The sequence below is a fragment of the Rhinoraja longicauda genome, unplaced genomic scaffold (genome assembly GCF_053455715.1).
Source record: "Rhinoraja longicauda isolate Sanriku21f unplaced genomic scaffold, sRhiLon1.1 Scf000739, whole genome shotgun sequence".
In the NCBI taxonomy this organism is placed as follows: Eukaryota; Metazoa; Chordata; class Chondrichthyes; order Rajiformes; family Arhynchobatidae; genus Rhinoraja; species Rhinoraja longicauda.
The window spans coordinates 30383-45920 of NW_027601955.1; the positions used below are offsets into that span (position 1 = coordinate 30383).

At 48.3% G+C, this 15538-nt stretch overlaps 1 protein-coding gene across 1 annotated transcript in view; it reads right to left on the reverse strand.

Moving 5' to 3' along the window:
- Positions 1–4994, reverse strand: part of LOC144591230 (ribonuclease T2-like) — a 28977-nt gene extending 23983 nt beyond the window's left edge. Inside the window, exon 1 of the mRNA XM_078395508.1 lies at positions 4893–4994. Coding sequence (XP_078251634.1) covers positions 4893–4994 — 102 coding nt within the window. The remainder of the gene's footprint in view (positions 1–4892) is intronic.
- Positions 4995–15538: the final 10544 nt, after the last annotated feature.

Below are 15538 nucleotides of genomic sequence, written 5' to 3' on the forward strand. Positions count from 1 at the left end.
ACTGGAAGCGTCTTCTGCTCCGACAACTCCTAAGGGGGCATACCTGTTTTCATTCGGCACAGCCACCGGGGTCGCCTGCTCTCCACGTTTACTCCCTTTTCTCCCAGTCACCCACCTGCTCTCCTCCTGAATCACTGGCGTAACAACCTCACTTGTCCAGGAAACTCTCATTTTCCAGGATGGCCCTAAAGTCATCCAGCTGCTTCTCCAGTTCCCCAACACGTTCACTCAGGAGCTGCACCTGGACACAATTCCTGCAGGTGTAGTCTCCAGAAGCTCCATAGGCATCCTTGACCGCCCATAACCTGCAGGAAATACACTGCACCAACCCGCCTGCCATTTCTTCAGTGGACAAAAAATCACAAGTTTTAAAGATCTGGGATACCAAAGAAAATTAGAGATTGCCAAATTTTATTTGGAGAAAAAAATAAATGGACAGAATACTTTTCAACTCGTGTTTCCTTACGCAAGCATAGATAATGTGCTTTGTGTTAGTAGATAGCGATATGGACCGCTCTCCCCAGTCCTCATGTATCACCAGTGTTGATGTTGTGGCAGCTGGCACTGTCACTGAAGAATGGGAGATGTTTTATGTACAGACGAGGAGTATTCCCACACCAGGGAAAAGTAAAGGAACTCTGGTGCTCCCTGGATCACCCAGGAGGGAGTGAAGGAAGGAGTGAGCATGAGGAAGGTGAGACTTCAATGGAAACCCACCTGAATGTGGTGAGATGGGAGAGGCAGTGAGTACAAAAGGAGAGAGGCTTTTCAAGGGAAAGTGGAACAATAGACAATAGACAATAGACAATAGGTGCAGGAGTAGGCCACTCAGCCCTTCGAGCCAGCACCGCCATTCAATGCGATCATGGCTGATCACTCTCAATCAGTACCCCGTTCCTGCCTTCTCCCCATACCCCCTCACTCCGCTATCCTTAAGAGCTCTATCCAGCTCTCTCTTGAAAGCATCTAACGAACTGGCCTCCACTGCCTTCTGAGGCAGAGAATTCCACACCTTCACCACCCTCTGACTGAAAAAGTTCTTCCTCATCTCCGTTCTAAATGGCCTACCCCTTATTCTCAAACTGTGGCCCCTTGTTCTGGACTCCCCCAACATTGGGAACATGTTATCTGCCTCTAATGTGTCCAATCCCCTAATTATCTTATATGTTTCAATAAGATCCCCCCTCATCCTTCTAAATTCCAGTGTATACAAGCCCAATCGCTCCAGCCTTTCAACATACGACAGTCCCGCCATTCCGGGAATTAACCTAGTGAACCTACGCTGCACGCCCTCCATAGCAAGAATATCCTTCCTCAAATTTGGAGACCAAAACTGCACACAGTACTCCAGGTGCGGTCTCACCAGGGCCCGGTACAACTGTAGAAGGACCTCTTTGCTCCTATACTCAACTCCTCTTGTTACGAAGGCCAACATTCCATTGGCTTTCTTCACTGCCTGCTGAACCTGCATGCTTCCTTTCATTGACTGATGCACTAGGACACCCAGATCTCGTTGAACTCCCCCTCCTCCTAACTTGACACCATTCAGATAATAATCTGCCTTTCTATTCTTACTTCCAAAGTGAATAACCTCACACTTATCTACATTAAACTGCATCTGCCATGTATCCGCCCACTCACACAACCTGTCCAAGTCACCCTGCAGCCTTATTGCATCTTCCTCACAATTCACACTACCCCCCAACTTAGTATCATCTGCAAATTTGCTAATGGTACTTTTAATCCCTTCGTCTAAGTCATTAATGTATATCGTGAATAGCTGGGGTCCCAGCACCGAACCTTGCGGTACCCCACTGGTCACTGCCTGCCATTCCGAAAGGGACCCATTTATCCCCACTCTTTGCTTTCTGTCTGTCAACCAATTTTCTATCCATGTCAGTACCCTACCCCCAATACCATGTGCCCTAATTTTGCCCACTAATCTCCTATGTGGGACCTTGTCGAAGGCTTTCTGAAAGTCGAGGTACACCACATCCACTGACTCTCCCTTGTCAATTTTCCTAGTTACATCCTCAAAAAATTCCAGTAGATTTGTCAAGCATGATTTCCCCTTCGTAAATCCATGCTGACTCGGAATGATCCTGTTACTGCTATCCAAATGCTCAGCAATTTCGTCTTTTATAATTGACTCCAGCATCTTCCCCACCACTGATGTCAGACTAACTGGTCTATAATTACCCGTTTTCTCTCTCCCTCCTTTCTTAAAAAGTGGGATAACATTTGCTATCCTCCAATCCACAGGAACTGATCCTGAATCTATAGAACATTGAAAAATGATCTCCAATGCTTCCACTATTTCTAGAGCCACCTCCTTAAGTACTCTGGGATGCAGACCATCAGGCCCTGGGGATTTATCAGCCTTCAGTCCCATCAGTCTACCCAACACCATTTCCTGCCTAATGTGGATTTCCTTCAGTTCCTCCATCACCCTAGGTTCTCCGGCCCCTAGAACATTTGGGAGATTGTGTGTATCTTCCTCAGTGAAGACAGATCCAAAGTAACGGTTTAACTCGTCTGCCATTTCTTTGTTCCCCATAATAAATTCCCCTGCTTCTGTCTTCAAGCGACCCACATTTGCCTTGACTATTTTTTTCCTCTTCACGTACCTAAAAAAACTTTTGCTATCCTCCTTTATATTATTGGCTAGTTTACCCTCGTACCTCATCTTTTCTCCCCGTATTGCCTTTTTAGTTAACTTTTGTTGCTCTTTAAAAGAGTCCCAATCCTCTGTCTTCCCACTCTTCTTTGCTATGTTATACTTCCTCTCCTTAATTTTTATGCTGTCCCTGACTTCCCTTGTCAGCCACAGGTGTCTCTTACTCCCCTTAGAGTCTTTCCACCTCTTTGGAATAAATTGATCCTGCAACCTCTGCATTATTCCCAGGAATACCTGCCATTGCTGTTCTACCGTCTTCCCTGCTCGGGCCTCATTCCAATCAATTTTGGCCAGCTCCTGCCTCATGCCTCTGTAATCCCCTTTGCTATACTGTAATACCGACACTTCCGATTTTCCCTTCTGCCTTTCCATTTGCAGAGTAAAACTTATCATGTTGTGATCACTGCATCCTAATGGTTCTTTTACCTCTAGTCCCCTTATCAGATCAGGATCATTACACAACACTAAATCCAGAATTGCCTTCTCCCTGGTAGGCTCCAGTACAAGCTGTTCTAAGAATCCATCTCGAAGGCACTCTACAAACTCTCTTTCCTGGGGTCCATTTCCAACCTGATTTTCCCAGTCTACCTGCATGTTGAAATCTCCCATAACCACTGTAGCATTACATTTTTGACACGCCAATTTTATCTCCTGATTCAACTTGCACCCTATGTCGAGGCTACTGTTTGGGGGCCTATAGATAACTCCCATTAGGGTCTTTTTACCCTTACAATTTCTCATTTCTATCCATACTGATTCAACATCTCCTGATTCTATGTCACCCCTTGCAAGGGAATGAATATCATTCCTTACCATCAGAGCAACCCCACCCCCTCTGCCCACCTGTCTGTCTTTTCTATACGTTGTATACCCCTGAATATTCAGTTCCCAGCCCTGGTCCTCTTGTAGCCATGTCTCAGTGATCCCTACAACATCATACTTGCCCATGACTAACTGAGCCTCAAGCTCATCCACTTTATTTTTTATACTACGCGCATTTAAGTACAACACTTTAACTTCTGTATTTACCTCCCCTCTCACATCGTTCACAATTGGCCCTGCCCTTAATTTCTTTTCCCCTCTAGAACTTCTGTTCCCATTCTTCCGAGAGTCTTTTGCAATATCTCCTGTATTCCCTTTTACCTCATCTTCATATTCACAATTTGTTAACCCCTCCCCCCCACTACTTAGTCCCTAGGAACAGAGCCTTCCAAAGGCCTGTAAATGGGATGAGCGGAGTGAGGAGATCAGGGTATAACGGAGTGATCTGCATCAAGGTAGAGGCACAGCTGGAACATGGCTGAGGGCATTGTATCACCCGTTATCAGGAAATGGGAGCTGCCAGAAGCGGAGTGATGCAGATCTGGGAGAGGGGGTGGGGGTAACTGATGAGGAGGAGGAGGAGGTAACACTAACAAGTCACTTGCACTGGAAGGGATAATCCCAGGTTGTTAAAGGAGGCAAGGGTCGTGGAGCAGGTGGCTGTAATCTATGTTGCCACCACCTTCTGTGTGAAGAAATTGACCCTCAGGTTCCAATCAAATCTTGCCCCACTCACCTTTAACCTAAGTCTTCTTGTTCTTGATTCCCCCACGTTCGGTAAAATACCCTATCTATTCCCCTCAAGACCCTATACTCCTTTATAAGATCATTGCTCATCTTCCTGCACTCCAAAGAATAACGTTCTCACCTACACAACCTCTCTCTGTAGCACAGGCTCACAAGTCCTGGCAACATCCTCTTCTAGCTTCTCTGTGCTCTTTACAGCTTAATGACATCCTTCCTATTGCAGAGTGACCAAAACTGAACACAATACTCCAAATGCAGCCTCAAAGTCTTGTGCAACTGTAACACAATATTGCAACTTCTTTACTCAACACCCTGATTAATGAAGGTATCAAAAGCCGTTACTACCCATTCCTCAAACCTCCCTGAGAGGATGTTAGTCCTTTTCCAGTTTTGATGCACCCTGTCCCTCTTGTAAAGGTCACACCTGCCCAGAAGTTATCCCAGTGATCTCATCAGCTAAAGGCCTGCCTTCTGCACCAGTTCTTCAGCCATGCGTTCATCTATTCTATTGTTACCATCATTGGCATATGGCACTGAGAGGAATTTTGAGATTACACTCTGGAAGTTCTGCTTTGTAAACTTCTACCAAACTCTCTAAGTTCACCCTGTCGGATCTCACCTCTCGTTCTGCCTAGGTTGTCAGTACCATTGTGTACAACAATCTCAGCTGTTTTCTCTCCCCTTTCACAATGTCCCGGATCCAATCCAAGACATCCCTGTCCTTGACACGTGAGAGGCAACAAACCATCCTGGGATCTCGCTCTGAGCCAAGGGGAAGTCCATCTCTTCCCCACACCACAGCTCACTGAGATGTTTCCTTGCCCTGCTGTGCATCACAGCCAACTGTGGTGCCACACCTTGGCTACTGCTGCAACTTTCCTCTGAGAGACCTACTCTGTCTGCAAGGGGAATGACCACAGGGCACTCACTCCTGCACGACCTGCCTGCACTTACTGCTCCTCCTGGTCATCCACCTCCTTCCTTTCTCTACCTGCAGTGTGACTAATTGCTAAATTCAGTCAACAAAGTTCTCCGTAAATCAAATTCTCCACGGCACTACACAGTGGGAAGCTGCAGCTGGACACAGCCTCCTGCAGGTGTAGTCAGACACACCAGAAATGTTCCCAAACTCCCACAGGAAGAGCAGACCACTGGCCTAACCTCCATAACCTTTCCTCTTGTTCTACCCTTATTAGACCTTTGATGTATATGGTCTCACTTCCACCTGGCATTGCTCTGCCCATCTTATTAGATCAATATCACCATGTAACCAATCACTCTTCAGACATAAATCCAGATAGACACATTCTGTCCCAAATAAACCTCCTCACCATGGGTGGCACATTGGCGCAGTAGTACAGCTGCTGCCTCCCAATGCCAGAGACCCGGGTTTGATCCTGACTACGGGTGCTGTCTATATGGAGTTTGCACGTTCTTGCTGTGACTGCGTGTGTTTCCTCTGGATGCTCTGGTTTCCTCCCACATCCCAAAGACGTGTGGGTTTGTAGGTTAATTGTCCCTAGTGTGTAGGATAGAACTAGTGTACTGGTGATTGCTGTTCAGCACGGACTCAATGGGCCTATTCCACTCTATATCTCTGAAACTAAAAACATGTACACGTTACTGAAGGAATCACTGATCAGAGGAGCAGGACATGTCACAAGAGGGTCTGATGTCAGAATGCAGCTGTTTTATGGATCGCTGACTGAGGGCAAACGATTAGGTGGTGACAGAACAAGTTTCAGAGATGCTCGTACAGTATTCTTGAAGCCTTTCAACATCGACACACTCCATTGGTAACAATGAACAGTGGATTGTCTTATTTGGCATACCTGCATAAAGTGTGTGCTCGGTCGTAAAGAGTTATCATGGAAACAGCCCCATTGATCAAACTCGTCCATGCCGACCAAGGTGCCTCACCTAAGCTAGTCCCATTTCCTTAGGTATGGCCCATATCCCACTAAACCTTTCCTGTCCATGTGCCTGCCCAAATGTCTTTTAAATGCTATTATTGTACGTGCCTCAACGATCTCCTCTGGCAGTTCATTTTCCATAACTACCACCCTTTGTGTGAAGAAATTCTTATTAATTCTTTCCCCTCTCACCTTAGGCCTATGCTCTCAGGTTCTTAATTCCACTATCCTGGGTAAAAAACTGTACATTCACCATATCCATTCCCTATGACTGATGAAAGCCAATACACTAAAACTCCTCTTTAATACCCAAACCACCCGTGATGCCACTTTCAGGGAACTACACTTTACACTAGCACTTTCACTGCTTAGTTTTTAGTTTAGTTTAGAGATACAACGTGGAAACAGGCCCCTCGGCCCACTGAGTGCACAGATGAGCAATCCCCACACATTAACACTAATCTATACACACTAGGGACAAATTACAATTATACCCCGCCAATTATCCAACAAACCTGTATGTCTTTGGGGTGTGGAAGGAAACCGGAGATCCTAGAGAAAACCCACACAGGTCACGGGGAGAACTTACAAACTCTGTACTGACAAATACCTGTAGTCAGGATCAAAGGTGGGTCTCTGGCGCTGTAAGGCAGCAACTCTACTCCCGCACCACCGCCCGATCCCTCTGCTCTACAACACTCCACAGGCCCCTGCCATTCACTGCGAAGGTTCTACTTTGGTTTGACTTTACAAAATTTAACATCTTGCACTTATCTGCATAAAACTCCATTTGCCTCTCCTCGGCCCACTTGCCCAGCAGATCAAGACCCTGCTGTAATTTTTGATAACCCTCTTTGCAATCTGCGATACCACCTACTTTATTGTCATCTACAAACTTACTAATCAAGGCTTGTACACTCTCATCCAAATCAGTTGTAACCTGAGACAAGCCTCTTCATTGTCCACTATACCACCAATCTTCTCTCAACCTTATTGTTCCAAACGTGCGTTTCAAGGTAGATAAGGAAAGGTACAAGGATTAGAAATTAAGAATCTGAAGTGGGGAAGGATGATATGAATGTCATGAAACAGGACCTGGCAAAAGTTGACTGGGAGCAGGTACATCCATAAACCTACCAGTCATGCCATCCAGATTCTAATTATTAGTACGGCAATATGATCTCTAAAGCAGCTTCTGTGATAATGACACTATTTGCATGCTCTCACAATCAAAGCACTCAGACTGGCACACAAATAATTCCATTTACCTTACAGACATTTTTCACCACTTAAGTGCCAGAACATTAACGGTAGGATCTCCCAAGTTAGATTTGCTATAAAACAAAAGTGTTTTCATTAACGGATCTGTGAACTGGCCACACGAGGAAGTGCTGATAGAGCAAATAGTAATTGGCGGTACAGCCCCCATTCACCTACTGCATATAAACCACCAAAACACACACTCACCTGGTAACTCCAGAGATGGGGGTAGAGATGTCAAAGGGAGGGAAAGAGTCAGAGTGGTCTAGGTGGGAGCAGAGTCAAAGTGGCAGCAGGGGTCATGAAATGTTTACATTCCATCTGAGTACACCAATCCAGTCATCTAGGTAGACAGAGCTCGGTTCAGTTTAGTTTATTGTCACATGTATCGAGGTACAGTGAAAAGCAGTGAAAAGTGACCAAAGGCAGCAGATCAAAACACCATCCACATTCCCCTCAGCCCCACACTTTCTGAACTTGGACGTTTCCTCACTTGCTTCCAATCCACTCACCACCCTCCCATTCATCTAGGCTTAATCAATGTAAATGCTGCATTCTCCAAGTTTATAATGTGAAGGTGTTTCTGGGGCTACTTGGATTATGAATCCAAATCAGGTCTTACATTGTTCAATCCATGGTCTATAATGAATATCAAGACAATAATGAATACTCTCCACATTCCTAGATGTGTGCACTTCCAATGACACTCGGAATGCTTGACTCATGTCTAGATGACCAAGGCGAATAACGCATTTAATGAGCACCCAGTCTATTCACACCCTCCACAGTGATACACCATGGCTGCAGTGTGTCCAGATTAAACTCCATCAGTCGTTTCTCTGCACATATTTTCAACCTATCTATATCCTGCTGAATCATTCGACAAGCCTCCTCACTATCCATAACTGCACCAATTAGGCAGCATCTCTGGAGAAAAGGAATAGATGATATTTCAGGCTGAGTGAGAGTGTCAGTCCAAAGAAGGATTTCGACCCGATACGTCACCTAGACGTTTCTCCGGAGATGCTGCCAGACCAGCTCAGTCTTTGCATATGCATGGGCGCAATCCCTTGTTAGGACAGGACGAGGCACTGGCACCTCAGGCTTGCCCCGGCCACTTGGCCTTAGTCTCAGTGGAAGTGCTGGCTGTCTCGGATTTTTTCCTGACAGCCCAGTCTTGACCACACAATGGTACTGGCAGTCTCAGTTTTGTCCCAGTAACTCAGTCTTCCTCGGACGTGTGACAGGGGAACACAGCCAACAGGGAGCCCTGCGCCTTGCGCCTTGCGCCTTGCGCCTTGCGCCTTGCGCCTTGCGCCTTGCGCCTTGCGCCTTGCCCCTTGCCCCTTGCCCCTTGCCCCTTGCCCCTTGCCCCTTGCCCCTTGCCCCTTGCCTTTCCCTTTCCCACACTCTCCTTTTCACTAGAATGCCTAGGTTTATAGGGAACAGGCTGAAAAGGTTCTGGTGACCAAACCAATATAAGCTAATTGCCCCCCGCTGTTACCAATGATGCTGAGAATTGCCTCTCCTGGCCTGTCAGCCAATGAGAGGGACAGGAGCGGCATCTGAAGGAGGGGTCCCTCTCACATTGTGCACATCAACTTTGAATTCAATCTATCAAGTCTCTGTGGATCTCATGTACTTTAGCCTTTACATCAGCCTACCATGAAGGCCTGTGTTGAAAACTTTACTAAAATCCATTTATTCAACACCCATTGCCCTACGTTCAATCATCTTTGTCACCTCCTCAAAAAACTCAACCAATTTTTTAAGATATCATCTCCCCCTCCCAAAGTCATGATGACTATCCCTTAAAAGACTTATTATGGATAGATTAGGATTCTATCCCTAAAAATCTTCTCCACCAATTTTTCTACCACAGCCTCACCATCCTATGAATGACCTGTTTTGTCTCTATTTCCTGCCTCAAATGAAGGAATTGCAATGGGGTACCTGCAGAACTTTGGGATCTTGCATGTGGCTAAAGAGGATACAAAGATCTTTGTCAAGGCCCCAGCAGTCTCCACTCTTGTATTTTCAATGATCTGGGATAGATCCCATTAGGCGCAGGGGAGTTATCCACTATATTATTCTTCTAGAAAACAATACCTGTGCCACAGTGGCCCAAGGGTGATACAGTGACACAGCTGGTAGTGCTGCTGCCTCACAGTGCCCAGGACCAAAGTTTGATCCTGACCTTGGATGCTGCCAGTGACACAACTATACCTCGCGCTCCCGCATCTCGTGCCTCGTTAGCCCAACCGAGGGTTCGAGACCCCCCCGCTAATCCGTATGTCCCTACATGACCCCCCCCGCCCCCAGAACCCTCGAAACCGTACCTCACGGGTGCCCGGACCTCCCTCCTGGAACGCGTACGGAGGGGGGAACCCGATACCGCCAATGTGACGGGAGGCGGTGAGGTCGCCGCCGCCGGAGGCGATGGAGGGGCCACGGAAGTGGAGGGCGTAGGCGACGGAGAGCGCTTGATCGGGAACGGGGGCCCGGGCCCAACCATAGGCGGCGGGGGGCTGAGGGGTGGCAACCAAGGCACCGCTGGCGGCAGCAGGGGGGCGGCCATAGGCCGGCCCTGGCGCGGAGGTTGAGCCACCGACACCGGGAGGTCCTGGTCCAAATGGGCCGGCTTGAGCCGGGATACGGAAACGAGTTCCTGGCGATTACCCACCTGTAAGGTAAAAGTGACAGCCCCTCTCTTCAGTACCTGAAACGGGCCCTGATAAATCGGCTGAAGAGGGGGGCGGTGGGAATCTTTCCGCAGGAACACGAAATCACAGTCCCGCAAGTCCGACGGGACGTGGACCGCCATGCTTCCGTGCCAGGAGGTCGGAACTGGAGCCAGAGAACCTACCCGTGCCCGGAGGGAACCCAACACCGACGTAACGGGTGGTGGCAAAGCGGGGGCTGGAAGGGAGGATGTCACCTCGTACCCGCAGGGGCGAACCGTAGACGAGCTCGGCCGAGGATGTGCCTAGCTCAGCCTTCGGGGCCGTACGAATGCCGAGGAGGACCCAAGGCAGCTGGTCAGCCCAATCGTGGCCGGTCAGTCGGGCACAGAGGGACGCCTTCAGCTGCCGATGGAAGCGCTCAACCATCCCGTTGGATTGGGGATGGTAGGCGGTGGTCTGCTGTAAACGAGACCCATACAACTGTGCCAGCGCGGCCCAGAGGGAGGAGGTGAACTGGGCTCCCCGATCTGTGGTGATGATAGCCGGGACGCCGAAACGGGCCACCCAATGCAACGCCAGGGCCCGTGCACAGGAGGCCGCCGAGGTGTCCGTCAATAGGAGCGCCTCCGGCCAACGTGTAAACCGATCCACCACCGTCAGCAGATGAGGATAACCCCTGGAATAAGGCAATGGACCCACCAAATCCACGTGGATGTGGAAAAAACGGACTGGGGGAACCTCAAAACTCTGGTATGGGGCTGGACATGGCGATGAACTTTGGAGGTTTGGCACGGAATACAGGCACATGCCCAGGCTACCACCTGCTTCCGCAGGCCGTGCCAGACAAACCGGGCGGCCACCATGGCCGAAGTCGCCCTGATGGACGGATGTGCCAGGCCGTGAATGACCTCAAAAACCTTACGCCGCAGGGCGGCAGGCACCACCAGGCGAGGGCGTGGAAGGGAAACGTCACACCACAACTTGGTACCTGTTGGGCCACACGCCACATGCTCCAGACGCAGTCCCGAGGCTGTGGAGGCGTACACCGCGGCAGTTCCTTCCAGGCGCTGAGCCTCCGCTAGCTCCTGGAAATCCACCTGTCCACCTACCGCGGCTACGGAGGGAATGGCCGGCTGGGACAGGGCATCAGCAAAAGTATTAAGCCTACCCGCAATATGAGGGACATCGGTGGTAAACTCCGAAATCAGGGTGAGGTGCCGCTGCTGGCGAGCCGACCATGGGTCAGAAACCTTAGCAAAAGCGAATGTTAGAGGTTTGTGATGCGTGTAGGCCACAAAAGAACGGCCTTCCAAAAAATAACGGAAGTGGCGGACTGCTAAATAGAGGGCCAGGAGCTCCCTATCAAACGCACTATATTTGAGATCGGCTCGCGAGAGCTGCCGGCTGAAAAACACCAGGGGCTGCCATTGACCTTCGACCTGCTGCTCCAAAACCCCACCCACCGCCACGTCCGAGGCGTCCACCGTCAGCGCCGTGGGGGCGGAGGAGCGCGGGTGCACCAGCATGGTGGCGTTGGCGAAGGCCTGTTTGACCGCGACAAAAGCCGTCTCTGCAGATGCGGACCATAACAACTCTGCGGGGTTACCCGCGAGGCATAGAAAAAGGGGGCGCATGACCCGAGCTGCTGCAGGCACGAACCGGTGGTAAAATTTCACCATGCCTACGAATTCCTGCAAACCCTTGATGGTAGTAGGGCGTGGAAAAGAGCGGACCGCCTCCACCTTAGCTGGCAAAGGGGTGGCTCCGGCCGATGTAACCCGGTGACCCAAAAAATCTACCACCGACAGGCCGAATTGGCATTTGGACGGATGGAGAATCAGGCCGTGGTCCTGCAGCCTCTGGAATATAGTGCGGAGGTGGACTAAGTGCTCCTGGACCGAACGGCTGGCAATAAAAATGTCATCGAGATAAATAAACACGAACGGCAAACCTCGACCCACACGGTCCATCAGACGCTGGAATGCCTGAGCTGCGTTTTTAAGGCCGAAAGGCATGCGCAACCACTCAAACAATCCGAACGGAGTAATGGTAGCCGTCTTTGGAATTTCCGGCGGGTGGACCGGGATCTGATGATATCCTCGCACCAAATCAATCTTAGAAAAAATTGTAGCCCCCTCCAGGCTAGCTGAGAAGTCCTGTATGTGCGAACTTTCCCCTGACACCCTTTATATCAAACAAAAATCACAGCTGGAGAAGTGACTGATGCAACTGTGTCATGTTATAGTGTCCAAGTAAACCCCTGGAACAGATATATGGGAAAGATGTAAAAGCAGAGGGTGAGTTGTAGTGGGTGACTTTAATTTTCCCAATATGGACTCGGTCTCCGGTGGTGCCACAAGCTTAGATGAGGCAGAATTTTTGTAGGTGCATCTAGGAGGGTTTCTTGACAATATCTAGATCCAACCAGGGAAGGGACCATACTGGACCCTGTATTGGGAAATGAGCCTGGCCAGCTGATTGGAGTTTCAATGCAGGAGCATATTGGGAACAGTAAACACAACTCCATATGTTTTCTGAAAGTTACGGATAAGGATAAATCTGGACCTTGGAGGAGAGTGCTAAGTTGAGAAGATGCCAATGACATCAGTATTAGGCATGAGCTGGGGAGACAGGATGAAAGGCAAGAATGGCAAGGCTCACGAACCTTCGATGACAAGTTTAGTCAAAAAGAAAAAAAGAAGCATATGTAAGGATGAGGAAACTGAAATTGGGCCCTTGAGAAATGTAGACAATAAGAAGAAAACAAAACTTCCATGGCAAGTTGGATTAAGGAGAATCCCAAGATATTGTATTCATTGTTGACAAATAAGTGGGTAACTAAGGAGGGGATTGGAACAGTCAAAGGTAAATAAGAGAATTTATGCATGGATTCACCGAAAACGGGTGAGTTACTAAATGAGTACTTTGCACCTGTATTCACCAAGGAGAGAATAGTGCAATCACGGAGGGGTATATTGATATTCTAGGGCATGTTGATCATTTTGACTGTTTATCATTATTGTCCTATTCTGCTGCAGGCTCTGGTGCCTGTGGTAAGAGCAGGGAGTGTACCTCTGGTAGTTGCAAGAACTTGTGGTTGGAACATGTCGTATAGGAAGCCTGTGTGACCACAGCCCCATCTGATCTCATGAGCCTGAAGCCTGGGGATGTATAAAGCCTGAGCATCCCACTGTGCATTACAGCTACAATAGCCTACAACTGTCTCCGCCGTGACATGGGAAAACAAAACATTTCTTCACACAGAGAGTGGTGAGTCTGTGGAATTCTCTGCCACAGAAGGTAGTTGAGGCCAGTTCATTGGCTATATTTAAGAGGGAGTTAGATGTGGCCCTTTTTGCTAAAGGGATCAAGGGGTATGGAGAGAAGGCAGGTACAGGCTAATGAGCTGAATGATCAGCCATGATCATATTGAATGGCGGTGCAGGCTCGAAGGGCCGAATGGCCCACTCCTGCACCTATTTTCTATGTCTATGTTTCTATGCGTCTGCCATTCCTCCTGAGTACTTTGCACCTGCATTCACTAAGGAGAGAATAGTGCGATCAGGGAGGGGTATATTGATATTCTAGGGACATGTGATCAAGAAGGAGGAGGTTTACTCTGCTTTAGTTCAGAGATACAGCATGGAAACAGGCTCGTTGGCTCTCCATGTCCATTCCGACCATTGATCACCCATACACACTAATTCCATGCTATCCTGCTTTCTCATGTACTTCCTACACATCAGGGGCAATTTACGGAAGCCAAATAACCTACAAACCCGCATGTCTTTGGGATGTAGGAACAGGGAGAATAGGCAAACTCAACACTGGCAGCATCCAAGGTCAGGATCAAACTTTGGTCCTGGGCACTGTGAGGCAGCAGCTCTACCAGCTGTGTCACTGTATCGCCCTTGGGCCACTGTGGCACAGGTATTGTTTTCTAGAAGAAGAATATTGTGTCCAAGAAAACTACCGGAACAGATATATGGGAAAAATGTAAAAGCAACAGAGGAGTTGCAGTGGGTGACTTTAATTTTTCCAATATGGACTTAACTCCCCTTGGTGCCACAAACTTAGATGGGGCAGAATTTTTGTAGGTGCATCTGGGAGGGTTTCTTGACAATATCTAGATCCAACCAGGGAAGGGACCATACTAGACCCTGTATTGGGAAATGAGCCTGGCCAGCTGATTGGAGTTTCAATGCAGGAGCATATTGGGAACAGTAAACACAACTCCATATGTTTTCTGAAAGTTATGGATAAGGATAAATCTGGACCTTGGAAGAGAGTGCTAAGTTGAGAAGATGCCAATGACATCAGTATTAGGCATGAGCTGGGGAGACAGGATGAAAGGCAAGAATGGCAAGGCTCACGAACCTTCGATGACAAGTTTAGTCAAAAAGAAAAAAAGAAGCATATGTAAGGATGAGGAAACTGAAATTGGGCCCTTGAGAAATGTAGACAATAAGAAGAAAACAAAACTTCCATGGCAAGTTGGATTAAGGAGAACCCCAAGATATTTTATTCATTGTTGACAAATAAGTGGGTAACTAAGGAGGGGATTGGAACAGTCAAAGGTAAATAAGAGAATTTATGCATGGATTCACCGAAAATGGGTGAGTTACTAAATGAGTACTTTGCACCTGTATTCACCAAGGAGAGAATAGTGCAATCACGGAGGGGTATATTGATATTCTAGGGCATGTTGATCATTTTGACTGTTTATCATTATTGTCCTATTCTGCTGCAGGCTCTGGTGCCTGTGGTAAGAGCAGGGAGTGCACCTCTGGTAGTTGCAAGAACTTGTGGTTGGAACATGTCGTATAGGAAGCCTGTGTGACCACAGCCCCATCTGATCTCATGAGCCTGAAGCCTGGGGATGTATAAGGCCTGAGCATCCCACTGTGCATTACAGCTACAATAGCCTACAACTGTCTCCGCCGTGACATGGGTCTGCCATTCCTCCTGAGTACTTTGCGCCTGCATTCACCAAGGAGAGAATAGTGCGATCAGGGAGGGGTATATTGATATTCTAGGTACATGTGATCAAGAAGGTGGAGGTTTACTCTGCTTTAGTTCAGAGATACAGCATGGAAACAGGCTCGTTGGCTCTCCATGTCCATTCCGACCATTGATCACCCATACACACTAATTCCATGCTATCCTGCTTTCTCATGTACTTCCTACACATCAGGGGCAATTTACGGAAGCCAAATAACCTACAAACCCGCATGTCTTTGGGATGTAGGAACAGGGAGAATAGGCAAACTCAACACTGGCAGCATCCAAGGTCAGGATCAAACTTTGGTCCTGGGCACTGTGAGGCAGCAGCTCTACCAGCTGTGTCACTGTATCGCCCTTGGGCCAATGTGGCACAGGTATTGTTTTCTAGAAGAAGAATATTGTGTCCAAGAAAACTCCCGGAACAGATACAT